The 26,925-nt window shown below is 54.4% G+C and overlaps 6 protein-coding genes across 6 annotated transcripts; 5 read left to right on the forward strand and 1 right to left on the reverse strand.

Annotated features, from left to right (window-relative positions):
- Window positions 1-1,281: 1,281 nt before the first annotated feature.
- Window positions 1,282-3,359, forward strand: HER10_EVM0006718 (cytochrome P450; the record flags this gene model as incomplete). Its single annotated transcript, XM_035476296.1, has 4 exons — window positions 1,282-1,488; window positions 1,550-1,847; window positions 1,930-2,043; window positions 2,139-3,359. The coding sequence occupies 4 exons, from the start codon at window positions 1,282-1,284 to the stop codon at window positions 3,185-3,187; spliced, it is 1,668 nt and encodes a 555-aa protein (XP_035329518.1). The 3' UTR covers window positions 3,188-3,359.
- Window positions 3,360-3,728: 369 nt separating this feature from the next.
- Window positions 3,729-4,875, forward strand: HER10_EVM0008794 (NAD-dependent epimerase dehydratase; the record flags this gene model as incomplete). The annotated part of the gene is made up of 1 exon (XM_035478303.1): window positions 3,729-4,875. Exon 1 carries the CDS (start codon window positions 3,817-3,819, stop codon window positions 4,873-4,875), a length of 1,059 nt encoding a protein of 352 aa, XP_035329774.1. The 5' UTR covers window positions 3,729-3,816.
- A 100-nt stretch (window positions 4,876-4,975) lies between these two features.
- Window positions 4,976-6,981, reverse strand: HER10_EVM0010503 (citrinin biosynthesis oxidoreductase CtnB). The gene has a single exon (XM_035479960.1). It carries the CDS (start codon window positions 5,903-5,905, stop codon window positions 5,072-5,074), a length of 834 nt encoding a protein of 277 aa, XP_035329994.1. The 5' UTR covers window positions 5,906-6,981; the 3' UTR covers window positions 4,976-5,071.
- Window positions 6,982-8,176: 1,195 nt separating this feature from the next.
- Window positions 8,177-10,568, forward strand: HER10_EVM0008125 (LAS seventeen-binding protein). Its single transcript, XM_035477658.1, has 2 exons — window positions 8,177-9,255; window positions 9,328-10,568. The coding sequence occupies exons 1-2, from the start codon at window positions 8,619-8,621 to the stop codon at window positions 10,413-10,415; spliced, it is 1,725 nt and encodes a 574-aa protein (XP_035329700.1). The 5' UTR covers window positions 8,177-8,618; the 3' UTR covers window positions 10,416-10,568.
- A 7,943-nt stretch (window positions 10,569-18,511) lies between these two features.
- On the forward strand, window positions 18,512-22,170 carry HER10_EVM0008243 (uncharacterized protein). Its single transcript, XM_035477773.1, has one exon. It carries the CDS (start codon window positions 19,762-19,764, stop codon window positions 21,421-21,423), a length of 1,662 nt encoding a protein of 553 aa, XP_035329718.1. The 5' UTR covers window positions 18,512-19,761; the 3' UTR covers window positions 21,424-22,170.
- A 270-nt stretch (window positions 22,171-22,440) lies between these two features.
- Window positions 22,441-25,636, forward strand: HER10_EVM0003425 (BRO1-like domain-containing protein). Its single transcript, XM_035473100.1, has 5 exons — window positions 22,441-22,532; window positions 22,589-22,832; window positions 22,900-23,608; window positions 23,658-24,900; window positions 24,950-25,636. Exons 1-5 carry the CDS (start codon window positions 22,525-22,527, stop codon window positions 25,347-25,349), a joined length of 2,604 nt encoding a protein of 867 aa, XP_035329085.1. The 5' UTR covers window positions 22,441-22,524; the 3' UTR covers window positions 25,350-25,636.
- Window positions 25,637-26,925: the final 1,289 nt, after the last annotated feature.

The following is a 26,925-nucleotide window of genomic DNA, read 5'->3' on the forward strand; positions in this document are numbered from 1 at the left end:
GAGCACTGCAATTTTAACTCATGCGAAGGACATTATCGATCGTCTGATGCGGTTTCTGGCTATTTCCCCATATTACTTAAGCTGCGTGCACTCGCCGCTAGTATAAGGTGCGTGGCATAAGCTTCACTGCAATTTTGAACCTTCTAAAGGACATGCCTGTCCTTTACCATCATGCTGACGAGTATCTCCAGTTTCCCCTATCGGCCTCATGCTGGTTCATAGCGTTCCAGATCAAAAAGCTCAAAGAAGAACCATGTTCATATTGAAGAGGTACCGCTTTTTCCCTCTCATCGTTGTGGGATCTCTTGAGGGCGGTTGGTGAAATGCCGTCTCCATGAAGCGTTGGAAGGAGACGCCCGTGTGGGTTCATGCGCATCATGCATAAAGATGTGGCTGTCTCCTCCTCGACTGCTGCACCACATCATTGAGATCGAAAGGCTCAAGCCAATCTTGGCACCTCATTTCTCACTTGATACGAGCTATTAGAGTGCTATACATCAATATCTAGCTGCTAAGAGCCTCTCAACTAGTTGATGGAGTGGTCTGCTGGTCAGCACATAAGTCATCCTGTTTCAGAGTACTGTCATGGCGCATATAGGCCGTAAATTGAGAAAGACTCTACACTAGATGCCCCGATCGTGAGATCGTCTCTAACAAACTGATGCTGTCTGATTCGTTGCCACAATGTTGGTGTTGAACACGACAGACAAAAGCCCGCTGTGGATGAATTCCGCAAATCGAAAAGCATTTTCCTATTTCGTCCATAGTTCAGTACTTGAGCAAGGATGTTGCATGGGTGGGCGTTCCCACGAGACGTTCCCAGCGTTCTGTGTCACCTGGTACAACTTACAAGTTTAACTATTAATCAGGTTCAGTAATCACTTACAAGACACTAGTAAAAGAGCACGATAATTCCGAACATTGAATATCTTGTAGACTAAGAAGCTCATTGGCGGTGCGTGTTTGTTGCTTCTTTAATTCTCAAATGGTAGGGCAATCAGTGTGGGGGAAATCGCCGTCTGTTGGATACTATGTTTTGTGTGTTTTCCGGGTTGTTGGAACTAACCCAGTTACCGAAGCAATTGCGGCACAAGCAACAGGGTTTCTTTCCGTACCCATGGTCAATGAAGAATTGATTTATCTTTCCGATTTCTTATCAATGGCACGATTCTCCACATCTTTGCGTGATGTTACATTTATTACCCTAATACCCTTCCTACCTCTATGGCACCACATTCATCCGACCAGTACGGCAACTCACTTGCTGAATCTCAGGTCACGATGGAGTCTTTGAAGCCAACTTGGTACCATGAGCTCCTCGCTCTGGGCGCTCTGTCTCTTCTGACGACTCTACGTGAGTCTTCATTGCAGACCGCCGCTCGTTACCTGATCGCTCTGCTCGTGGCGCGGCACGTTATCAGGGCAGTGTACTGCCTCTTCATCTACCCGCACTTCTTCTCTCCTCTCAGACACCTCCCAGGACCAAAGGTAGGAACGATGGCACAACCTGTTATAAGCTCTATTACCTTATTCCTAATACATCTACCAGGACCACCACTTCCTCGTCGGCGACTTCATAAACCAGGCCAGGTCAGGAAACCCCATCGAGCCGTACCTCTCGTGGACGCGACAATGGCCCGACGAGCCGTTGATCAAATTCACCGGCTTCGGCAACGCGGACTGCCTCATTATCAACGACCTGGAGGTCTTTAAAGAGGTCTTTCAGACGAAGAGCTATTCGTTCATCAAGGCTCAGTTCAACACTCGCATCATTGTGCAAGTGACGGGGACTGGAATGGTGTTTGCTGAAGGAGATTTGCACAAGGCTCAGAGAAAGTTACTATCGCGTAAGTTGTCTATTAGCATTCATGCCGCAGATCGCGCTCTCTTATTTCAAGAACTCACTTCTGACTGGGTACAACCTCGTAGCCTCATTTTCTCTCACCAAGGTCAAAAAGGCAATCCCACTCTTCCAAAGCAAAGCCAAAGAGCTCGTTCAACTCTTTGATAATGAAAGCAAGTCCCAACAGGGCGTCGTCGACAGTAAGTCTGGCCTCAAGCACTCCGACTCGGTCGGCTGGTACCAAGTCTCGCCTCGACATTCCTCTTGCTAACCTAGCGTGTTCACATAAACGCAGTGTCCCAAGCCTTCAGCCGCGTCACAGTCGACATTATAGCATGGTGGACCCTCGGCATCGACCTCCAAGCCACCCTAACCCACTCCTTCTTCCACCAAGCCTACCACCGCATGTTCGACCCGTCCCTGTTCGGTGGCATCCTCATGGTCATGAACGCCTACGTCCCGGGAACCCGCTCGCTCCCTTTCGAAGAGAACCGCGTCTTCAACGCCTGCAGCGGCGGCGTCCGCTCGCGCATACGAGGAGTCATTCGTGAGCGCTTCGCAGAAATCGACGAGGTCCCCGGCGGCAGCGGTGGCGATGGTAAAGGCGCGGAAAAGACTCGTGACAGACCCGATCTCCTGACGCACATGATCCTCGAGTCCGGATCCATAAACGAACCCTGGTCCGAAGACGAAATCCTCGAAAACTGCCTCAACATGATGGTGGCAGGCCACGAGACCTCCGCCACGACGCTCACCTGGGGCACGCACATCTTCACTCTCTACCCGCACATTCAAACGCGCGCCAGGGCCGAAGTCCTGCGTCTCCTCAAGAAGAACCCGACGCCGGACTATCTCGATCTCGAAGAGGGCCTGCCCTTCATCGACAACCTCACGCGCGAGATCCTCCGCTTCTACGCGCCGGGCGTCCTCGCCGCCCGCGAACCTGTCGAGGACGTCACCGTCGGCGGCACATTTATCCCCAAGGGCACCCCGCTCTACATGTTCCCGGCCCTCGTCACACGGAACAAGCGCATCTGGGGCGAGGACGTGGATGTCTTTGACCCGGACCGCTGGGACCGGCTCGAGGGGACGCCCGCGAGCAACCCGCTTGCCTTTGCGACGTTTTTGGCCGGGCCAAGGCAGTGTATCGGAAAGGCGTTCGCGCTGATTGAGATTAAAGTGCTCTTCATGGCGATTTTGAGTAATTTCAAGTTTGAGGCCGCGGTGGATCCTGAGGATATCGAGTTTGTTAATCCTAGTCCTGTGTTGAGGCCCAAGGGGGGTTTGAAGGTGAGGGTGCGACGGCTGGAGGCGGGTGATGTTGAGGATGCGTTCTTGGAATAAGGCACTTTACTGTCCAATATTTGTGTTCTATATGGGCAGTAGCTCATGTATCGATTGGATGTTGGCCTAGCTTTACAATCTATTGGCAAGTTGCCGCGACACAGACGTTACAGGATTTCCCGAGAGCATGGTCCTTGTCGGCTGGAAGACTTGCCGTGTTATCAAAGAGGAGTTGGCGTGATTTTAATTCCAAACCAATGTTGGTTTACTCACAGTGGATTGGAACAGTAACATCTTTATCCTTGGGTCAAAGCAAATTGATAAGTGATATTGGGATGGTTGGTATGCTCCAAGGACAACATCAACTACGACCTCAAGATGTATATCGCCAATTTGGTTGAATAGACAGCACTTGGAAAGAATTACGGACATCAATTAGCAGTCGCCGCAGGGGTCAAGTAGTCAATATATAGCCTTGGGTGGCCGACTGAGACGTCCCCAAGAGCTAGTCGTGCGCCCTTCCCGCTTGGCGTAGAATCACCGAGGAACCAATGACTCACCCCACTACGACTAACACCGAGACTCCAAATACCTTCATCCACAACATTACCAAAACCTCACGAAACCATCACCCCCGTCACCCATTGAATCCCCAAACTCACCCAAACCCTCTGAACATCCTATAAGCAATGGCATCGCCCTACACCGTCCTCGTAACAGGCTCCGCCGGCCACCTCGGCGCAGCCCTAATGCTCTCCCTCCCATCCCTAGGCCACGTCCCCCACGGCATCGACATCCTCCCCTCCCCAACGACAACAACACTCGGCTCCATCACAGACCGCGCCCTCATAGCCTCCCTCCTCGCGGACAACCCGTCCATAACACACATCGTCCACGCGGCAACCCTCCACAAGCCCCACGTCGACTCCCACCCGAAATCAGCCTTCATCGACACAAACATCACCGGCACCCTCGTCCTCCTAGAAGAAGCAGCCGCCCAACAGAACCGCATCAAATCATTCCTCTTCATCTCGACAACCTCAACCTTTGGCCGCGCCTTAGCCCCAGCACCGGGCCAACCCGCCGCCTGGATAACCGAGTCCGTCACGCCCCTGCCCAAAAATATCTACGGCGTAACCAAATGCGCGGCAGAGGACCTCTGCAGTTTAATCCACCGCCAGACATCCTTACCGGTCCTCGTCCTCCGCACGTCCCGCTTCTTCCCGGAACCAGACGACGACGAGGACCGCCGCGCCGCCATGCCCGACGACGCGAACCTCAAAGTCTGCGAGCTGGCCTACCGGCGCGTGGACATTGCCGACGTCGTCTCGGCCGTGGTGTGCGGGATGGAAAAGGCCGAGTCGATCGGGTTCGGGAAGTACATCATCTCTGCGCCGCCGCCCTTTGCTGCTGCTGCTGCTGCTGCCACGAATGACGACGGCGGCGAGGCCGCCCGCGCGACGCTCCTACGCCGCTTGGACTCGGACGCGGGCGCCGTCGTCGCGGAGGCCGTGCCCGGGTGCGCGGCCGTGTTTGAGAAGCTCGGATGGAGGTTCCTCGACAGGTTGGACCGGGTGTACGATTCCTCCAGGGCGGTCAGGGAGCTCGGATGGAGGCCTCAGTGGACGATGGAGAAGGTTGTCGAGAGGCTTGCGAGGGGGGAGGATTGGAGGAGCGAGCTGACGCATGCGGTCGGCAAGAAGGGGTACCACGCCGTGTCGACCGGCGTATACACCTCGCGTGACTGAGTGCCCAAAGAAGTTCAGATCGCTAATCATGATGATAATTTGGCGCATGTGATATAATTGAACAGAAAATTACAGATTTTGGTATTCTCAAAAGATCTATGTATGCTTTCATCAAGATATCCAGTGGAAGATATGGAAAAACGCAAATGGGTACTCAAACAATTCCGCCAACATGCTATGCAGCGCACGCCAAAGTCTATACCTCAATCCCCTCCCTCACGATTCCCAGATCCCTTCCGAGATCGAGAATCTGTGTCGCGACCGCTTCCACGTCCCACGTCTTGATGGGCACGCGGTGAGCACCGTCCCATTCGACCAATCTTGTCGTACCCGGTTGGCAGTACTGCTTGAGCAACACCCGGTGATGATCCAACCCAGCATCCTTCATGCCGTGGACGTGAATTGTCGGCAGCTTCAAGACGTGGTCCGTTCCAGGGCCCGTTGGCCAGTCATGGAACTCAACGCTCGCCTCAGCAGCATCGCCGACACCCTGCGGCACTTCTAACCTGTCGTCGAGGACAATCAATGGCGCCCTGCCCGCGAGCAGCACGCCAAACTTCCAGTCTGCTGAGCCGCCCGCCGACGTAATGCGCTTGCCGTACTTCTTCTTCAGCTGTTGTTGCGTGTACATCAAGCTGGCGCTGATCTTGGCCCCCTGGCTGAATCCCAGTAACCCCACCCACTCCCCCGTCGCGCCGATGGCGTCGTCGTCGTCCATTGCCATGCGTAGCTGGAAGTGGATCTCGGCGGACGCCGTCTCGGCGTCTACGGCCTGGTGCTCAGGAAGCCAACGGAGCCAGCGGCGGAAGGGACCATAGTCACCATAGACGGAGACGATGTCGTGGTGAGGGGCGCACATGAAGGGTCCGTCGACGAAGACGAGACGGAAACTGTTCTTGAGACGGGAGATGAGGGCGCGGCACTGGACCTTGAAGACGGAGGCGTTGACGCCGCCGCCGTGGAGGCAGAGGATACGCGGGAGGTGGAGGGTGGGGTCAGGACCCGGCGGCGGCGATGTTGCGCTTGGCATTGTATAGGTACGTAGGGCCGCTTGTTTGGCGCTTAAGGCGTATATGTGTATGCGAGTAGTGATTTAGTAGTACTCGAGTCGTTCCTTTGATGAAGTCTCAGTGCTGCAAGGTAAAGACAAGAGCTAGGTTGTTCGGGACCGAAGAGTGAAGATTCGGGTGCTTGAGAAGAGGGCGAAGAGCGAAGATAAACGCGAGAGTAGGAGGGAAGAGAGGAGACGAGGAGCCGAGGAGAATGATAAAAGGTCGGCCACTTCTTTACTCTAATCAGAGACAGGAGGAGAAGTAGGAGGAGGGAAGAAGGGAGCGTTGGCCAGCTCTACCTTGCGCTTGCGCTCGTTCACGGCTCTCGACTCTCTCACCCTCTCCTGGACGCTTGCCCACCTTTTGCGCAAGGGCAGCAAACAGAGCGCCAATGTGGGGCGATGGATTCCTTTGTCCGTCGCTCACCGGCCGGAGCTCCGACACACAGGCACTGGCGCCGACTCTCTTCACTTGCTTGATTGATTGCTGACAGTCTATCGACCCCGAAGAGAGCAGACAATACGGGGAATGGGATTGAAGATCGAGCAAGGCTTGTCCCATTCTGGTCGATGGTCACGCTCGTTGGCGCGAGTCAAATATCCGCCCCCGGGCAGCCGGGGGGAGAAGTCTGTCGTACAGAGAGTCCAGACAGGGCCGCCCTCAGAAAAAGGACAGGAAGATCGTGGGGCGGGATCGTCTCGGTGTGTGTGGATGACAACTCCGCCGGGAAGTGGATAACTCGTCCCAACGGATTTCTGTCTGCGGGAAACGCTAAGAGGCCGCCTTGTTAGGTTGATGCGAATTCTCGTGGGCTTTACCGCAATAGAGGTTCGTCTCTGTGTTAGGCCTCGCAAGCTTGATCAAACTTATTTCGCAAAATGGAAAATAAAAAGGACGACAAGCTACGCTATCAGACCCAGCGGTATGGTCAAGCAGCTGCAGCGAGCGCCGAAGATCAGATTCCGGCAGCGAGAACAAACAAAGGATGAGACGAGGCAGGGCAGGGGCGTCTCTGCTCTGTTTCCTCCCAAAGTTTGCTTGCAACTGGGGATTTGACGCGCGTGATTCGGAGTTGGAGGGCGTCGGGATCACTCTCTGGTGGCTGATTGTCAGCCCTTTCTTATTTTCGCGTCAATAGCCCGGTCGTTGGTAAGACGGGACTCGGTGTCAGGTTGCCCTCTGTGCCTGTGTTCGCGTTTCTAGTTCCCGTGTCGACGGACAGGTTGGGAGACGTCCGGGATTCCCACTCTTGGCGAGGTCCGGTCCGAGACCTGTAAACCACATTTCCGCATCTCGCCCTGCTGATACCAGCCTGATTAATTAACCGGCGGTGCGAACTGGAAACGCAACGAAATGTCATAAAAAACCGACACGTCGTCTAATAAACTTCGTCTTGGAAGCTTCTCGACTGTCGCAATGTTGCAACGGAATGACATGGCGAGGACGGGAACAGGAATAGCCATCATGAAGGTTCGGGGTCCGATCACCGAGTGTTGATTCCCGACTAATCAATCCAACGGTACTGGTGGGTGGGCATCTCTTTCGCCGAAAAGGCCAAGTCCGTCGAGGTCCGGACACTTGACAGCCATTTAGTCACTCGTATCCCCCCCGTTTCCTTTTTTGTTTGGCTCGGTTCGGGTCAGACTGGCAGATAGCCATCTTCCGCGCATAGCATCTAGCATGACGACAGCAGGCCGATACGTCAGAGGTCGCAACACGTGTAAGTTTGGCCGTCACCGCGAATGCGAAGCTGTCAAACGAATTCAAAGTCGACCGAGGTGACAGCTTGGCGATCGTGGCAATAGTGTCAGGGTGTGTACCCGCATCCGCTGGGGAATAAGGTTGGGTCGTTGGGGAAAAAGAGGTGGGGGAGAGAGAGAAAGATGGAGACCTCCCACGCCTCCCACGCCCTAGCACTGCTTAGGTAATATTGTACTGGCACAATCACACTTACGTAAGGGGAGGAAGTGCCTACGTAGCTTACCTCTGTACCTGCTTAGGTAAGACACTTCGACCAGGCTGTATTAGGTAATACGATGGAAAAGATCTTTGGTAAGGAGTCGGAACGTCGGCCCCGTCGCTCTGTGTTAGCCAACTGCGCAGCCACACGCCTCTGCCGCAGCGGTGCCGTCGGTTCCCGCCATCCCTGTGCATCAGCCACATCATGACGTTTCCTGGTGTCCCCGGTGCCGTGCCCCTCCAAGTTTCCCCTCCTCTGTACGGCGCCCATTCTGTGCAAGGTATGAGCTGTTGCTGCTTGGCTTGGTGGTGGTGAGCTGGCAAACGATGACATGACTCTCCCCCGTCTGCATTGAGAGGCCTCTCTGCAGAATATCTACACCTGACCCCGTTTTCTGGACCACAAGCTGCCAGGAGCTCAGCCTCACACGCCTACGATATCCACGTTGACGACAGTATACGCCACATTACGCCCAGCAGAATTCATTAAACTTCCATCGGTCTTGCCGTAAAGCTCCATCAAACACCAGACCTACAAAAGGAACAAACGCACAGCGATTCTCCCCTCGTCGGTTCACTTTTTCTCCTTCATACTACCATCTCAAGATACCCCTCATTTCCAAAAAGCTACCAGCTAAAGCAATTGCATCGCCTTCTTGCATTGCTACTTCGACGTTCTTCATCTCATCAACTCGAATCTAATCAGTCATCGTCAGAAAGACACTTCCAATAATGTCTGGCACCAACCCGGAGAAGCCTCCCATCCAACCGGAGCAGCAGCTCTACCCTCCCCCTCCCACCGGCGACAACAACCAACAGCAGCCTCCCCAGTACACCTCCGGCCATGAGCAGCAGCAGCACAACCCGGACCAGAAGAGCGCCGCCGGCCCCGGCCACGAGCAGCAACACTTCCCTCCTCCGCCCCCGGGCCCTCCTCCCGCCAACCAGCCGCAGTTCACACATGCTCCCCAGCAGCAGCAGCAATACGCCGCCGGCAGCTCCGTGCCCCAGCAGCAGTCGTACGCACAGACGCCGAGCCAGCAAGCTCCTTACAACCCCGCAGACCACGGCGCCGGCCACCACTACTCACAACAGCAGTTCGAGGGACCTCCGGGCACGGCAGCCCCGAGCCACGCCCAGGGCGGTCCTTACACCGACCCGGCTGCCGCACACGCTGCGTACATCGCACCCGCTACCGATCCCAACCACAAGGAGAAGCGCGGATGGGGTGAACGCCTCTCCCAGATGGGCATGAAGGCCGCCGTGCCCATCAACGCCCTCGCCAATAAGATGGGCTCGCAGAGCTTCCTGCCCACCACCATGGATAGAGAGTGCGACAAGGCGGCCAAGATTCTCAAGAGCTTCTGCAGTAAGTGCCCTCAAACCACACCCCCAACCACTGATACCCCATTGAGCACTCGGCTAACACACAATCTCACAGAGGAGGGAATCACATCCGACGTACCCCCACAGACGGGCGAGCACCTCGAGCCCGGGAAGCACGCCGAAGCGACCGGCTCGCGCCCCACGACGCCCAACAAGGAAAAGGCGCGCAAGGAATCCAAAGCCATCGTCAAGATTCCCTCAAAGGTCATCAACAAGGCCGTCGGTCTCGCCATCTTCACCACCGCCCGCGTAGGCTTCCAGTTCTCCGGCGCAACCGGCTCCGGCATCCTCATCGCCCGCCTCCCCGACGGCTCCTGGTCCCCGCCCTCCGGCATCCAGGTCCACGCCCTCGGCGCCGGCTTCATGATCGGCGTTGACATTTACGACTGCGTCTGCGTTATCAACAGTCCCGCCGCCCTCGCCGCCTTCATGTCCACCCGCGTCAGTCTCGGCCCGGACGTCGCCGTCGTGGCGGGCCCCTACGGCGCCGGAGGCGTCATGGACGTCGGCGCCTCCTTTGGCGGCAAGAACCCCGACCCCAAGGACAAGAACGCAAACGACCACGTCACGGACGCGAAACCCGCCGAGGACGGCAAGCTCAAGGCCGACGAGAAGGACAAGAAGCGCAGGAGCAGCAGCACCTCGCTCAAGCCCGTCTTCTCCTACGTCAAGTCTCGCGGTTTCTACGCCGGCATCCAGGTCGACGGCACCGTCGTCACGGAGCGCAAGGACGCCAACGCAGCGTTCTACGGACAAAAGGTCACCGTGGACCAGATCGTAAAGGGCCAGGTGCCGCCCCAGGGTCCCAACGGCATGTGGCCGGCCGGCGCCCGCCCGCTTTACGAGGCCCTCCGCACCGCGGAGCAGCAGCAGGCTCTCCCTGAGGTCCACCTGCCCCAGGCGACGCCCGGCCAGCAGGCCCCGCCCGGGTCGATCCCCCCTCACCAGCAGCAGCCGGCCTATGGTCAGCAGCAGCAGCAGTACGGCCATCAAGATGCCGGCGGCCCGCTAGGTTCGCATCCTCCCGGCCAGGGTGGCCCCGTCGCCTTGGGCGGTCTGAGCCGCGAGGAGCAGCTCCCGGGCTACGTGGATGACGGTGTGGCGCGGCCAGGTGTCGGTGATCACAAGGGTCACTACCAGTAAAGAGGTGGCAAGGGCAAATTTCGTGAGTGTGGAGGAAAGAAGAGTGTTCGCAAAGGGCCAGAGAGATATCCCCATGGGCGTTTTAAGTGGTTGGCATGCTTCAAGCTTAGCATAGAGAATTCGAATCAAGATATCCATCAACATCAATTTCTCGCACACCTAAGATACGCAACAGTGACTTACCAGTTTGTGACACTTCCGTTACCTCATCGTCCCTCATCTCCTCAATCCATCATCTACAAGTCGCCTTCCCTGACCATAAGGGAAAGAACAGAACAGAAATATGGAGAGAAAACTCCTTAGGCGTTGTTAATCTTCCCCCATCCCTGAGCACCAGAACGAAATAGAAGAAAAGCCACGCAGACACCCGAGGAAACAAACCCAAACCCAGCCTGCACGCCACCACTTTCGGCAAGCTCGTGATACCACTCCTCACGCTCTGTCACGCTCGTCAAGAGCGTGCCTCGCCTTCCCCCTCGCCTCCAGCCAGCCACACATCCTCCGGGATCACACAGCCGTCAAGATAGATTATGCTTGCCCCAAAGTACACATCCGAGTTACACACACACCAAATGGAAAAAGGGGGAAAAAGTTGACAAGCACACGGGAGGGAGGAGACTCAGACACGGGAAGAGAAACACATACACACATACACGCACACTCACTTACACATACAAAGAAGAGAAAAAAAAGAAAAAAAGAGAAAATAGCTGACGGCCGGGTCCGCTGCAGGACTCGGGTAGGACGAGGCATACATGTCTGCCTGTTGAAAGTCTGTGGACTGTTTGTTGTGTGTTTGCCGCGCTCTCATGTATCTATGACATTTTTTTTCTTACCTTTGTATGTCGAAAATGTGGTAGCCTGCAAGCTTAAAGTGGCAAGCAAAGTATACGGCAAGCAAAAAAACTGTTCCTTCAACCTTGACCTTTCGTTTAGGAAGACCACGAGATCTTACAGTTGCCCATCGCTTGGAACAGATATTGGAAATGCGAAGTAGGGAGGTAACTTGGCGAAACAGCAACCCCCCAATTTGATAAGAACGTAGGGGGGAAAGCAAGTAAGGGCTTTGACTGGCTTCCGCCAAGTCGTTCACCGTACGCGGCTTCATCTTGCATCCACGTACACATGCGCCGGATGCTTTACAGACACGATTGCAAGCCATGTCTGGCTGGCTGCATCCGCACGCTAGCCCTAGTTGGATTCGGAGGGCCTTCCCGAACCAAGGGGACGCATGGTCTTATTGGAAAGAAACATATGGTGCTGTTGCGGCCGGCAAGGGAAGCAAAAAAGCAATGGTTGGTTCTGAGCCCTCCTCAGATTGAGAGCCGCCATGCTATCGCAGTGAGCACGGGAGATCATGCAGGCGGGCCAAGTGCGGGGATGGGCAAAGAAATGGAGGCCCAATCAACAAGTCGGGTCGATGAAAAGTGTTAGTTTTCAGGAGTAGGTTTGGACGTCCAGCATCTATTGGAACTTTGGAAGGCATGCTTTCAAGCTTCTGCTTGTGAGCCACCGAGGCGCTCGCAACAACAGACAAGAAGGATACAAACGGAGGCTCGAAAGGAGATGGAGCTTCAAGGCTACAACCCCTATACGGTTCTTGATCGAGCCACTGAGATAAGTGGAGGGAAGAAAGCAGATCATGATATACACCAAATAACCCCTTGAACTATGGCAGCCGACAGGCCGTATGGAGAGCGATAGACAGACGTTGGTGCGGCGTAGCCCAGGGGCCCACGGTCCAACTGCCGGCCGGCTCCCGTGCGGTCCCGCGTGGTTAGAGGTTTAGCATTATGGCATCCATTAGATCAGTGACAATTAATCCGGAGCCGTCGCCAGCGCTGAATGGTGTATGGTGCTTGTCACTGGTTGGAAGTTGGCCAACGGGCTGGACATTGTTGTAGGGAGTAGCCATATCGAGCAGGGCGATCCTCGAGCGATGTGAAACGGATCAGTTGGGTGATCCGCAGGGGTTCATCAGGTAACTTTGACACAATTCAGACGACGTTCGTTGTGCGGATTGTCTTGAATCCAAAATAGCAGCGGTAATGGACGGATGGCTGGTCTTCGGGTGCTTTTAGACGTGAGCTAAGGTAGGCTCCATACCAGATGCTCTATTCCTCGAGGTAGGTATGTTAGACTACCCCCGCCGGCAGTTTAATTATGAATTCGGTTCCGAAATTCCAGTTCATTACCAGCAAGGCGGTGCATTGCATTTTTGACGATTGTCTGGACTTTGCTTGTCTCGCCAAAGCCGCAAGCTCGAATCGCGGGAGTCATGCCCTGTTCTGAGTCCCCGGGTTCGCTGAGCGAAATTCCAGAATTCCCAGTCTGCGTGGAACTCGTGAGTCGTGGTGATCGGGTCCATGAGCTGGTGGAGTAGCCTGACGACTGGATTTGGTGTGCCAGGTTGTGCTGAGGACGTCATCGACTCCACGACGATGAGACGGCCTGGGATGTGCAGGTCTCTCTGCGCCTTTTGACGTTTGGCAACACTGCTTTCTGGGCCTTCGTCAGAGGCTAAGTCTTGTTGTTGCTTGCTTCGGCCTTTCGCCGGCGGTTCAAAACCCCCGTGCCCCCAAAGTCCAAAATCCAACTGCCCACAACCCCTTCTTCATCTGATATCCCCCACGTCAAGGAAACGGTCACTGAAAACTGGCGCTGAATTACTGGGCCACATATCCGTCAGGCCGTGTCGGGTCCATTGAATGGGCTGTCCAGATGCGGTGGGATGGGCAGGTCGATCGACCATGTCCAGTAATGCTCCCCGTTTTTCTCTCTTTTCCTCGTTCTGGGCTTCAGGGTGTACTCTGTGTCCGTTGCACGATTCGCACGCGGTTGGGACCGGTTCGCCGGTGCAGCCGTCATCTAAACATTTGCGATTTCTCGACGATTAAGCTCATCGCCAAGTCCAAATGTTTGTCTTGGCTGGCCGGGGAGAGCTGGCGTAATTGACTTTTGCCCAACTTTTGACTCTGCGCTTCCCGCTTGTCGGGGCATGCAGTGGAAGGCTGGAAAGTATGTTGGCTAAGGTTCACGGCGTCGAACCGAAAGTTTGATGGACTGGGCCAGCTGCCGCTCCAAGCACCCGCCGTGGTTTGGGGATGGGTGGCTGGACGGTTGAGCTTCACCACCATGCATGCATGCCACCATGGCTTGAAAGGGGAACAAAGAATGCGTGTCTGTTGTCAGAGAAATGCTGATCGGCCGCGGTTCGCAGCAGGATCCGCGTCATGTTTCGTCGAAGCAGAAAGGAATCAAACGGCGCCGGCACAATCCCTGAATCGGGAAGCGTCGCTGTCAGTTGGGGGTGTCTAGATCCCTAGGATGCATGGACTCGAGAAATGATTTGTTGCAGGGTAACAGTCCATTGAACGGCGGACCCTTTTCAGCCAGCCTTCAATCCGTTTTAGGACCGTTATGTCGCAGGCACCACAGGGCACCCGAAGCAGTTGTCCAGCCAGAGAGGGTATTGGCTTGAAAGCAGCGCCTCCCGTCTTTCGTCGACGTCGATCTCAGCCGGTTGGAGCATGGGATTGGCTCTCTGGCTTCTTAGTGCTCAAGCCTCCAGGTGGTTCTGTGACTGTTGAGGACGCTGAAAGGGACTGTAGGCTGTTGTACGAATACGTAGGAGCAACAAGGGCGATTGCTGAAGATCCGATGAGCTTCCCCAGGGCGGCAACCTTCTGGAAGAAGCGCGGTACGCAACTATTATTTCGGATCGCGGCAAATGCGTAACAAAGCTTTGAAGACACCAGCTGTTTGTGGCCTCAGGACCAGCCGCCAAAGGAGAAAGCGTGGCCAAGTGCGCAACTATTTGGCCACTTTGGTGGAGGCGACTGTGCAAACTGGGTCGTCCGGTTGGAAGTGACGACGCGTCAGGCGGCCCGTTTTTCTCGTGGTGCAAAAAATAGCAACTCTTTTGTCGTATGCATCTTGATTTCTGGCAGAGGGAGGGTTTCATTCGGAGTGATACTGCGCAGGCGGCGGATGGCAGGAAACAGTGGCACCAGAACAGGCTGTGCTCGTGTATTAGCGGGTACACTGTATGAAGCGTGCAAAGTTCTCAGTGGCAACCACGCAAACCCAAGTCAGGACTCGGGAAAGACGCTGCACCCGTAGGGCAATGCCATCCAGCTCGTGTTGATTGCGCTGCAGCGGACGGAACAAGGTGGCTCAGAGCACAGTACACAACAGAGCGGGGTCAGAAGGGCCGATGACGATGGCGATGCAGGCTGAACCAGCGTAACGGGTTTGGTGGCAGAGACGGAGACTCGGCGTGAATTGATGATAGGCCATCCGGTTTCTGTGGAGGGTTTCTTTTCCTGCCATCTATCCGTAGCTGGTGTAGGTGTACGGAAACAACTCCGTGGGAGTCCATGGGAGACGCCATATGTTTCTTGATATTGACTGAAAGAGAGATACTGATAATATCATCCCCTTTCGGCTGACCGAAGTCAGAAACGGGTGGTCTGGGATTGAGGCGAATCGACGATGATCAGCAGCGTGGTATATAGATTGAGTAGCGAGTAGAGTTGTCCGAGCCGTGCAACACCATCCACCAAATGGAGAACATCCACGGGCCAAGTTGCCAAGTCATTGTCTGCTGTATCCGTATTGAATCAACGGGACGTTTGATTCTTAGGGCCTTGACCATCAAATCTGTCACTATCCGAAAATGGACCGCGTTCCGCCGGCCCTTGGGAACCCTTGGGAAGGGTTTGGGATGATGCCATGAGCAGTCTAATTCAGAAAGACCCGATTGGGAGCCGCACTGCGATGTGAATTGGAACGGAGACGAGGATTCGCGATTCGGGTATCCGTACGGATAGACTCGACTGGAAGGGGTCGGCCTGGATAGCTTCGCAGCAGCAGATTGCTGAAATTTGGACGGTTTGCAGATGGGGGTGGGGGAGGGAAAATAATTAAGATTGGGGTCGCTCGGCACATGGGAAGGCGAGAGATTGCAGGTTGTTCGCGGGTACGGGAGCGGTACTTGGCGATGCGCGGTCATTTCGGTGGGCTCGGAAGGTAGAATCTGGGTTCCTTGGCTTGTCGCCTTCCTAGATCATCTTTGGTGGATGGTCCCTTCCCAAGTTTTTTTTTTTTTGGTTCCCACTGGGAAGAAAGGAAGGAAGGAGGGAGAAGGGGGGAGGGTGCAGAACAGACACGGGCTATCTTCACACCCCTCCAAAACGAAGCAGGAACCCCTGAGGACCTGAGGAAAAGGGACAGACAGAAGGTGCCATCTTGACCAATGATGGCGGTGCTCATTATGACTTTCTACTTCCATACTCCGTAAGGTAGTTGTATTTGGAGTGTGCAACCGCGGACCTTCCAATCGCGTGCTATTGCCTCGAGCACGTTCACAGACTTGGCAGAGCGGCGAGATTGGAGATTTGAAGATGGCGATTGAATCTGGTGGTCTGTGAGAGAGGAGGTATGGATCACATGATTCAGGATCCTCTTATCCCCCAGTTATAACTTATGGTGAACTCTGATAGACTGATACGGATGAACATTTCGTCATTGCTTTTCATTTTTTAATCGTACCTTATTTCCTCGCACTCAACTTGCATTTGGCACTCATTTCGCCTTTTCCTCCGCTCATGCAGGGCACGCTCAAACACTGTCTAACAGCCCACTAAGTATCTGATAAGGCCGAATACTCAACTGCCACTCACCTACACGCCAGAGGGAGGGAAAGTCAACAATCATGCAGATGGCCTTACTAATGAACGCCCACCGCTTGCGAATTCGCCCAAATCTGCTCTAGCCTCTTAGTCCCGTCTGCAATCTGTACACTAATTAGCGCCCATCCACAGGTGACTCGGCGCTGAATCCCAGCGGAGAGGGACGGTGGGCCGGCGTTTCCTCTCAGCTTGGAAGCTTGTGGCTTGCAGCTGGCGCCGGGCTCGATACGCAAGTCAGGAACAGGAGCCCCGTTGATAGCGCCGTCTTGACGGGAATGTCAATTGAAAGTCAAAGAGCAGATCGGCCGACCTCTGCCTAGGCGTTAGCACGCTCTTTGACGCCTTCTGCCACGTAACCGCGCTCGAGGGCCGAAAAGATTTGATGCATGTTTCGTGCCATTCTTTTGGCGCTGACAAGGCGACTGTCCGTCGACAAAGTATCGAATGTGTGTTGATAGCTGACGTCGTCACCTACTTTCACTGCCAGGTTTCCAAGCACAGAGGTTGGTCTCATCATCATCATCATGAGCAGCAGCAGTGCCGTCTTATCCACGATAGCGCCTCCGCATACAGCGCCCAGCGTTCTCGGCACGGTTGACAGGTCCGCCAGATGCCGTGCCCAGCAGATGGGGTTGTTGGGTCCTTGCCGTCTTGGTGCCGCAACGTCGGCGACAAGATGCATATTCTAGCAAATAGATCCGTGGTCTCGCCAGAATGCTAGCTGGATATGGCGAGCGATAACGCAGAGCATACTGGCGACTGGTCACTGAGATGGAACTCTTAGAGGCAGGCCGCAGGTTACCTTACAGCGTACAGTACCTAGAGCAGCACGACAGCACACCGGGGAGGCTGTGGAGGTACGTACTGGACATCCCGGCAGACACCCCACCCTTGGCCCCCACCTGTGTCTATCTACACACCCATCATTCCTACCTAGGTATGGTGCCCCCTCGTGCGTTGCCGGTCCTGGCCAGTCAAATTTTCTGATTCTTTCCCCGTCCCTGGTCGCGCGGGCTGGACCTCTCCCACCTCCCCATGTCTTTCCAGTTGTTGACCCTTGAGCCGTGATCCATCAATTTTCAAGCGTGCCCTTCTTTCTCACAGTGCCGCCCGCACCCAACACGCAGCTCACTCACTGCCACCGACACTGATGCTCACAGTCAGGTATCGTACAGTGCTACGTAGGTCTTGGTTTCGGTGGCTTCTCAGGGCTCTCCCTACCTATCCATGCCGCTACGATGCGAAACCCTGGAAGACTGGCGGAGATGATTGAGGTCAGTCTCGGGGGCGCGATAAGATGAGATGAAATGACGAGGACACCCGCTTTGTGCCATGAGGAGAAGCAACGACTGCAGCAAGCAACATGAGTCCGCAGCAAGCAACATCAGATCGGACTCATGTTGCTTCTGCGTGTTCCATGCTGCCGCGTGTACGTGCCACCGAACAGGAAAAAATAGGGAGACGGAGACACTGGAGTTTGGAGACGAGATCACGCGGTTTCTGTCTCGAGTACCTAGCAAAGCAGCTTTCGTTCTGATTCAATCAGTCAGCCTCAAGTTCAATACTCGTTTCGCGGAATCGAGAGTAAGCTCGACTCGTTCCCCCCCCATCTGCACTCGTCAACCTCCAACTCGGTTGTAAATTCCCATGCAAGACGCAAGCTGCAGGTCCCGTTTCCGCGCCAAGGTACCATCCCAGGTTCCCCTGCACCTTGCCTTTGGCCCTGCCGCCCTCTGCTCACCAATGGTGCCTCCCACTTTGTGACTACTGGCTGTCACTGCAGCACGCAGAATCTCTCTCTCATTCATTTTCGCCTCACAGTCCCTCCTATTCCTGTCTCTTCCCCCCCTATCATATGGGCTCGTCTATGTATGAGCAGGAGCATGGTCTTTTTGTTACAGAGTCTGTGTAGGTACGGATACTCCGTAGTGTACCTACCTACATGCTAAGGTATGGTACCTCGCCGTCTTGCTACCTTGGGACGGCACTGGCAGCCGGTGGCGGTGGCGGCGTTGACACTGGCAGCGGCTCGTTATCCGTTGTGGTCGTTAACCGGCGCTTGGGAAATTGTGGCTGAGACGGTTCAAGTAGTGTATTCAACATCGGTTTGTTGACTTTCCGTCCTTGTTCATCCGAGGCAGAACCTGGAGGCAGTTGAAGCGCCCGTCCCCTATTTCCCTTTCTGTTTTGCTCCTTCCTTGTTCACGCACATACGGATGCACACACACACACGTATTGTTTGGACGGTATTTTACCGTACCGTACCGTAAATCCTGTACGGGAGAGAAACCGTCCATCGCTTCTTCCATGTGTGGAAGCGATGGGCGGCAAGGACCATCGTCTTTCTTCAACATGGCAGGCTACCCCTGTACGCCCAATTTAATTCCAATCAACCATCCCACCCGCGTTCCCACGTCTTTCTCCCAAGTGTGTCGGTTCATCAATCCAAGGCCCCGGCCACACCAACCAAACCGGGCCCGTCTGCCTCTTCTTTCTCTATCCGTTCCTACACAGTATTTTTTTATTTTATTTTTTCCTGTCTTGATCCCGTAGTTGACAGAGTATGACAGTGTTTTCCCCTTGGAAGTGGGCAACTGATTACCTGTCTCTCTTCCAAAGCTCCCTACAGAAACAGACTGCCCTTTCTGCTTCCTTCTTTTTTCCCTCGTCCCTTTCAGTGTATTCCTAGTCTGCCAGTGTCCACCTTTTCCCTTTTCACACTTTATATCCGTAGGTACGAAATTCTGCCACACAGTCTCTCTCTCTCCCCCCTAAGTATCCTCGAGGATCGCGCACTCGGTTCATCCACACGCCCCCTGCTCTTTTCCCTGGCTCCATCACTCTCTCTCTTCCTCTCCCATTCCAATTCCCACACCCCCTGACAGCCTACCCTGGGAACTTCCACCATCCCCAGTCCATCACTCTACGCCGTACCGGAGTCTCCTCTTCTTCGCTGCTATCCACGAATACGTCTTCGAGGTCCTTGCAAATTGGGACCTGTCTCTCTCCTAATTGCCCTAGCCTGGCCTCCCGTTCACATCGGCGCACTATTCGTACGCCTTTGCTTCCCCTACGCAGCACTACCTATCCGCCAAGACCCTCTTTTCCTTCTTCCAGACCTCTTCTACCTCTTCTTCCCTCATCTCCCACCCTCCCCCTCCTACTCCTTTCCTCCTTCTTCGTCTCTCCAGCTCACGACGAAATCTGGATCGCCAGTCTGTCTGTCTGCGTCTTCGTTTCCTAGCGGCAGAGATTCCGATCCCGCTCCCGACCACAAATCTAACTCGTCGTTGTCGTCGTCAACGTCTTCCCGATCACTTGCCGGTCCTATGATCGTGTCACTCGCTCAGCAACAACAACAGCACTGCTAGTTACTATCTTTAGTATCTACGTTGACGTCTTTCCTATGCGGTTCTCGCCTTGACGCCTTTTTTCGACCGTTTTGACACCTCTTGGCCCGTGGAGCTACATCGTCCGAACTACTGCTGCCGCCATTACTCTCTCTCCGTCATCCAGACTATAGCTTGGTCAACATCTCTTGGCTGCTCTCACCAGCGATTGTGTATACCTCACCTTCCCCCGCCTCTCAAGGACGACACCCACTCACAACCGTCAAGCTGGACGAAAAACAATTAGAAGTTTTTATTCGGACAATGGGAGCTAAGCTGCCCAACCCGCATCGCGTCTGCAGCATGCGTAACCCACTTACGAGAACGCTGCTTTTTGCAGTCGTCGTCCTCATCGTCATGGCCCTCACCCTCAGGAACGATGCCATCGACGTTCGCGGCCGCATTATGAAGACGGGCGCCGGTGTCAAGTCATCAATCACGCATCAGCAGCCCCTGGACCCCGTCAAGTCGCACGGTTCCTCGTCGCTTTCCGAAAAGATCCCCGCCGAGCCCGCTCCCTCCTCAAGCCACGTCATGAACTGCGATATCAACACCGACCACATCAAGACCCTCAAGGACAAGTATGGCCTTTCCGAGAAGATTCACTACTTCAAGCGCTACGTCAGATTCAGTCGCAAGCCCATCCAGCGCAAGGGTTACACTGTGTTGGATCAGGAGTTCCTCCCCAAGAAGTTCAAGACTGTCGACATCACAAAGTCGTACGCTCCCGAGGAGTGCCACGAGCCCCTGGATGTCCCCGTCACACAGTCTTCCTACCCTTCCACCGTCAACGCCTCCGACTTCATGTTCGCTGTTTCTACTACCTACAAGCGTTTCAATGACCCCAAGACAAGCCCGATCAAGGAATGGGCTCACTGGCTTACCGACAGCAACGGAAAGTCCAATGGCGGCAAGCTTTTGCTGTTGCTTCTTGACGCTAGTGACGCTGAGTTGAAGGACGCCAGCGACAGGCTCAAGAGGGTTGGAATTGACGCCGACGTCGCCCACTCCGACCCCTCCATGGAGATGGCTGTTCGCTACCTTACCCTGGTGCCCTATCTGTACAACCACCCTGAGAGAAAGACCAGAAAGTGGCTCGTCACTTGCGACGATGACACCTTCTTCCCCAGCATGCACGGTCTGATTGACAAGTTTGCTACCTTCGACCACCTCGACCCTCTCTACATCGGAACCCTTTCCGAGGACGTCAACGCCATTCACCGCCACGGCTCTCAAGCTTTCGGCGGTGCTGGTGTCTTCCTCAGCGTTCCTCTCGCGGCTGCCATTAACCAGCTCTACGAGTCTTGCAAGACGGAGACCAAGATCAAGGAGGCCAACTCAGGCTGGGGTCCTCAGGGCGATATCCTTCTCCGCAAGTGTATCTACGAAAATACCGAAGTTCGTTTGACCAACATTTGGGAGCTTTGGCAATTGGACTTGTACGGCGACCCAGCCGGCTTCTACGAGTCTGGTATCAAGCCCTTGAGCTTGCACCACTACAAGGGCGGTGGTTGGCATTACGCCAAGCCCCTCCAGTCTGCCAAGGTCGGACACGCTTGTGGAGAGGATTGTGCCTATCAGCGTTTCATTACTGCTGACGACTTCATCATCGCCAACGGATTCAGCGTTGCCCACTACCCCCAGGGTATCGACTTCAACCTGGACCAGATGGAACGCACCTTCACCCCTGCTCCGGATGACATTGGCTGGAACTTGGACTACATGTTCGGCCCCCAGCGCAGATCTTTGCACAAGACCGGTCGCAAGATTGCCTGGGAATTGCAAGAGGCCCACGTACAGGAGGATGGATCCGTACTTCAGGTCTACACTCGTCGGAAGGACGATGAGCGGTGGGTTGAGGAGGATGGCGAGCCGATGAGCAAGATTGACGGTGTCATTGAGCTCGTCTGGATCCCTTCAACATGAAGTGCCCTCGGAACTGCCGAGCACGACGATACGATACGACCAGAGGCACTCTCATTAACCTCTCGCCTCATGACATGATGGGTTAGGGTGATTCTGGCATTGTAAAAAAGCACAAGGACGGATCCAAAGTCCATACAAAGCTCATTTCACGCATTTGTTCAACCCAGGACACCCCGGCCTGTTCGCAATAGCTGCCCTTCAGCTGAAATGGCACGGGCCCGTTTCGATTCAGACGGCAGCAAAAAAGTCAACCTGGCCGACAAAGAACGACAGGTTGCATTGCCCAGGGCACCTACCTACATTACGACAACACCCCTGGACAGGATCATAATTATAATCCGCTGACCGTGATACCCTCATTACAACACCACAACTACTCTCTTCTTCGATTCGACTCGCATCTCGACTTCGGCATACAGCTCGTATTGAGCTTCGGCGTTTGAGTATGATACGGGGCATTTTTTCTACATTGACAGCATGCTGGCAAACGCTTACCAACTTTCCTTTCTTTTCTATCACTGCGGCATTGCATTGCACATAGATGGATTGCGTCGACAGATCGCGCAATCGGCACATAGACCTGTGACAGGCCGGACGTTTGGAGTCATGATAAGGACGTTGGGTGTCCTTTTTGGAGGTCAACCACCTGGTATGGTTTGATTTTGGTGCAAGGAAAGGCAAACATCGGTGCCTATGTAGAGTTCTAGAACAGGTGTATACCAATGCTACGAAATATTCAACAGTTCCAAACTTGATTCTACCCTACCGTACCTTGATTCATGGGAATCTATGCCTCTTGGTCGGATCGCCATCGGCTGAGAGATGCTCCATATGGGACGAACTGCTCACCCTTGATACGCCTGACATATCAGGCCTCACTCAATAACGGTCATCAGGCACCAAACTGATCTGTCTCAGCCACGCCCCACCCCCACCCGAGGCAGGCTCGCGCCACAATGCACTCGTGCCCCGCCAACGTCAGTTCCAGCGCTGCTTCCTTTCCATGCTTCGAGCAATGAAGTCATGAGGCTCGTGACATACCGCGCCTAGCTCGAGGTTCTACAACGACGTCCCCTAAGCCCCGAGAGGCACTCTTCCACCATGGCGACGTGAGTATTGCTTTCATACACACCAGTGTCTCTCCTAACTTTCTTGTCATGGCCAGCATTTCGAATATTCTGTCGTTGCCGTTCCGCAAGTCCACACAGCTCTCGCTCTCGTCGACGATACGACAGTACATCAACACCAAGTATGACCAACACCCGGACATGTTTCGTCAGGACCTCGAGGTCATCGACGCCTTACGACGAGATGCGGTCAACGTGAGGGAACCGCACCCCAGCGGAGTGAAGAAGCTGCAGGCCTATGCGGGACAGCTCGTGTGGATCGGGGGCAAGTTCCCGATCGACGTACGTCTAGCACTTCCCACCCAAGCAAGAGAGATGTGGTAAGATCACTAATGCAGATTGCGAACAGATCGGGGCCGAGTTTACCTGGTACCCAGCATTGGGTTACAACACCGAACGACCGATGGTGCGAAACAACCTCAAGTACGAACTCATGAACATCCTCTACAACTTGGCCTCCCTCTACTCCCAGCTTGCGGTAGCGCAGTCAAGATCCGGCACGGAAGGTCTCAAGACGGCCGCGGGCCACTTTGCCTCGGCGTCTGGAGTACTAGAACATATGCTGAAGGAAGTCCTGCCCGAACTGCGCATGTCTGACCCGCCCGAAGACATGGACGCCAACACCCTCGAGTCTCTGTCCCAACTGCTCCTGGCACAGTCGCAAGAGTGCTTCTGGCAAAAGGCAGTCATGGACGGGTACAAGGATGCCATCATCGCTCGACTAGCCGCTCGCGTGTCTGATCTCTACAACTCGGCGGGGGAGGCTGCTATGAAGAGCGAGGCGATTAGCTCTGCCTGGATCCACCACATGAGCGCAAAGCACCATCACTTCGCTGGTGCCGCGCAATACCGGGCCGCGTGCGATTGTCTCGAGAAGAGGAAGTATGGCGAAGAAGTTGCTCGCTTGCAGGACGCTGTGAGCTGTGTCAATGAGGGCTTGAAGGAGAGTCGGGGCGGCTACCTTAACAAGGCGGTGCTCGAGGATCTCAATGGCCTGAAACGAAAGGTCGAAGAAGATCTTAAGAGGGCAGAGAAGGACAATGACGTTATCTATCTCCGTAAGTACCGAAATCTAGTAAATAGGGGTTGCAAAGCTAACTCGAGAAGAACCTGTACCGCCAAAGTCGGAGCTCAAAATTCTTGACAGAGCCAATATGGCAATCGCTAGAGTGCCTCCGCAAGTAGCCAACCCCTTTGACTACGTCGGGGACCAGGCCGAATTTGGCCCGGCACTTTTCACGAAATTAGTCCCGTTCTCTGTTCACGCCGCCATCACTATTTACGAGCAACTGCGCGATCGCATAGTCAACGAGAACATTATTGGTCAGATGGAAACACAGACGGAAAAGCTTCATGCCATGCTCAGCTCCATCAACCTGCCTGGTTCGTTGCAGGCACTTGAGAAACCGTTGGGCCTGCCTCACAGCTTAGTTCACCACGCGGAGGAAATACGGCAGGCAGATGCTATAGGAAGGATTCAGCGGGCCTTTTCGGATATCGATAAGCTTAGGACTGCCGATATCGCCATCTTCAACGAAGGCAAAGCGATCCTGGCGGCCGAAGAGGAGGAGGACAACCGAATGAGACGGAAGTACGGCACAGACAGATGGTCAAGACCGGAAAGTCGCAGCGACCCCCAGGGAGGCCAGTTCTGGGCCCAAGTAGCTGAGATTGAAGGCTACTTTGCAAGCAGTACCAGCAGTGATGCGGTGGTTCGAGAGAAATACAAGGAGGTACAGGACTTGCTCGAGATGCTCTCTGGATCCGATCGAGCCATTATGGACTATGTGCCTTCATCCAGGCGCATGGACATCCCAGAGCACCTGAAGCCGGTAATAGGTAGGCTTCGGGGAGCTTACAACGATGTCCTGCGACTCGAGTCCAAGAGGAGAAAGAAGGCTGAGGCGCTGCGGGAGAAGGCTAGGACGGACGACATCAAGCCGGATATCCTGAAAGAAGCTGCACGACTCGAGAGGACATACCCGACAACAGCAATTGTCCCGGCCCACTTTGAGGACTTTTTCGAGAAGCGTCTCGACAAGCTTTATGACTCTGAGATCGAAGCGGTGGCCAAGGAAGAAGACGAGCAAGAGCGCCTCATGACTGAGGTGCAGAGAGTCAACCGAGAGTTTGAGAGTCAAAAGAAGAACATGTCGAGTGGCAGTCGCGAGCGGGAGCTGGCGCTTCAGAAACTTGACAATGCTTACTACAAGTATAAAGAGATTGTCAACAACGTGGACGTTGGTCGCAAGTTCTACAATGACTTGAGTAAGGTCGTGGGCCAAAACTTCCGCGATCCTGTCAAGGCCTGGGCCGCAGAGCGGCGTATGGACGCCAAGAGCCTTGAGGAGTAAGTTGTCACCTCTGCCTACCGGCTCACCGTGCTAACTAGTGTATAGGGAGGTAAGCATGCCGCCGCTCAATTCACTGAACTTGAACCGATCCCCGGTCCACTCCCCGACCGGCTCAAACTATGACCCGCGACCCCAATCCTACTTTAGCGCCAGCGTCGTTCCCGGTACAACAGCACAGCAGCAGCAGCAGCCACCGTCGCGGCACGAGGTTCACTCTCCCGCACAGGCACATATCCAGTCATGGGCCGGGTCGACTGTCGAGCCCCAGCACCCGAGACCCGCAGCGGCAATGTCGAACATGTGGCAGCCGGATATGGGCATCAAGTTCGGAGCTCAACCAGGTGCACCAGCGCCTCCTGGGGGACCAGCACAAGGCCAGGGCCCGACGAGCCAGCCGCCGCAAGGAGGCACCTGGAACCCGTCCTCTGGGATCAAGTTCGGTTAGGATACAGATCGATTCCCACCGCCTGCAAAGAAGGGACGGTGAAGGGGGAGGTGGACGGGCAAGTCCGAGGAAGGCTCCCATTTTGTCGGCTTTGAGCGAGTCGTTTGGCGTTGATGGGATTGTGTCGTCTTGCTAGATGTACCATAGCTCCGTCGCAAAGCACGCTTTTTGTGTTTGAGGGATGAAGAACACGTACATGGTTTGTTCATGTACACTGAAGCAAACTCAAGCACAGTCGACGACCTATGTTGAACCCCCAGTGGATTTCTCACATAGATCCCCCTCCCATCATCCAAATCAGTGTTCACAGCAGGCGTAGGGTTCAAGAACATGCGCTATGACAGACAAGATTTGAAATCTGAATTCGACACGGCTTCTTAAGAGAAACTCGGGGTGGAGACAACTATCTAGGTCTCAAAGCGGGATGACCCAAGGGCGTGGGACGCTTGACGATACTAGGTTCCTCTAGAACCGAATTGGAGGTGAAGAAAGTTCGGCGGCGCTATTTTTAGTCTCCCTGCTTTTTTGGAATGTTTCCTCCATTTTTGCGCCTCTTGTCCCTTTTTTTTTTTTTTTCCTTGTTCGGCCGATAGGAATTGGAGAAGAGATGTCTTGGGGTTACATGGCATTTCAACCGGAGTTGACCATGGGTTACAAGACAAGAGAGAGAGCGGATATACCAAAGACATGAAAACATACTGTAGGAGCCACTTGACTCGGCGCCAATTTGAAATTAGTAAGTGCAAGGGCGACATTTTGCCGGGGAAAGGGTTTGTGAATCAGTCGGTGACGTCGCTGAGTCAGTATCTGCCGAAATCATTTCGGACATGATCCGCGATAGCCGTTGAAGAGTCTGCAGTTGCCGGTTGGAGAACAACCGCCTTATGTATGGGTAGCCTATGGAACAAGGTGACAATTTCGAGAGTATGAGTTTGTCGATGTTGGGCATCATGTTGTCGTGGCAATCGTGAGTTTTGTTTACTTGGAAAAGTAAAGCTTGGGGAGCGACAGCGCGGCAGGCAATCGGGCGATGAGCCAAAGTGGAAAAGTTCGAAAATCGATCCTGATAGCCAACAGAGATCGGGATCGGTTGAACACTACGGAGTACATACCTGGGTACCTTATTGACAAGAGGAGAAAAACGTCCGACCGAGTCATTCCATTGGTTCTCTCTTTTTTCTTTGGGCTGTGGACGCGTTTCATAGGCCGCTCTAGAACGTGGGAGAAGGCCCCAAAAAGAGACTGACGGGTGGATCTTGAGTGAATCTGAAAGGGGGAAAGAGGAGGGGTATGATGTCAGATTCTCTTTGGTTGGAAAGAGAGCCTCGCCCACCTACTGCCAACCTCCTACCAGCCTATAGGCTGTGTACCTTATGGTGTACCACAAGAAATGGATGTGTTTTTTCGGTATCCATTTGCGGTACATGTATCTTTTGGGGGGCATCTTCCATTCTTTTTTTTTTTTTCTGCCCTTTCCACCATTCCTTGTTGTGTTTACCGCCAGCCTAACAGTTACCGCCCTGCCGCCACCGCCACCGCCGCCAGATGAGAGAAAGTAGAAGAAATAGGAAAAGCG

The sequence above is a fragment of the Colletotrichum scovillei genome, assembly GCF_011075155.1.
Source record: "Colletotrichum scovillei strain TJNH1 chromosome Unknown Contig00009, whole genome shotgun sequence".
Classification (NCBI taxonomy): domain Eukaryota; kingdom Fungi; phylum Ascomycota; class Sordariomycetes; order Glomerellales; family Glomerellaceae; genus Colletotrichum; species Colletotrichum scovillei.

Excerpts from the sequence above, each read along its gene's own strand:
- HER10_EVM0003425 (XM_035473100.1), top strand. Across the intron at positions 22,833-22,899 it reads GGGGCAAGTTCCCGATCGAC|ATCGGGGCCGAGTTTACCTG; the intron begins GTACGTCTAGCA and ends GATTGCGAACAG. Across the intron at positions 23,609-23,657 it reads CAATGACGTTATCTATCTCC|AACCTGTACCGCCAAAGTCG; the intron begins GTAAGTACCGAA and ends TAACTCGAGAAG.
- HER10_EVM0010503 (XM_035479960.1), bottom strand. The coding sequence starts at position 5,905 with ATGCCAAGCGCAACATCGCCGCCGCCGGGTCCTGACCCCACCCTCCAC.
- HER10_EVM0008243 (XM_035477773.1), top strand. The coding sequence starts at position 19,762 with ATGGGAGCTAAGCTGCCCAACCCGCATCGCGTCTGCAGCATGCGTAAC.
- HER10_EVM0008125 (XM_035477658.1), top strand. The coding sequence starts at position 8,619 with ATGTCTGGCACCAACCCGGAGAAGCCTCCCATCCAACCGGAGCAGCAG. Across the intron at positions 9,256-9,327 it reads GATTCTCAAGAGCTTCTGCA|AGGAGGGAATCACATCCGAC; the intron begins GTAAGTGCCCTC and ends ACAATCTCACAG.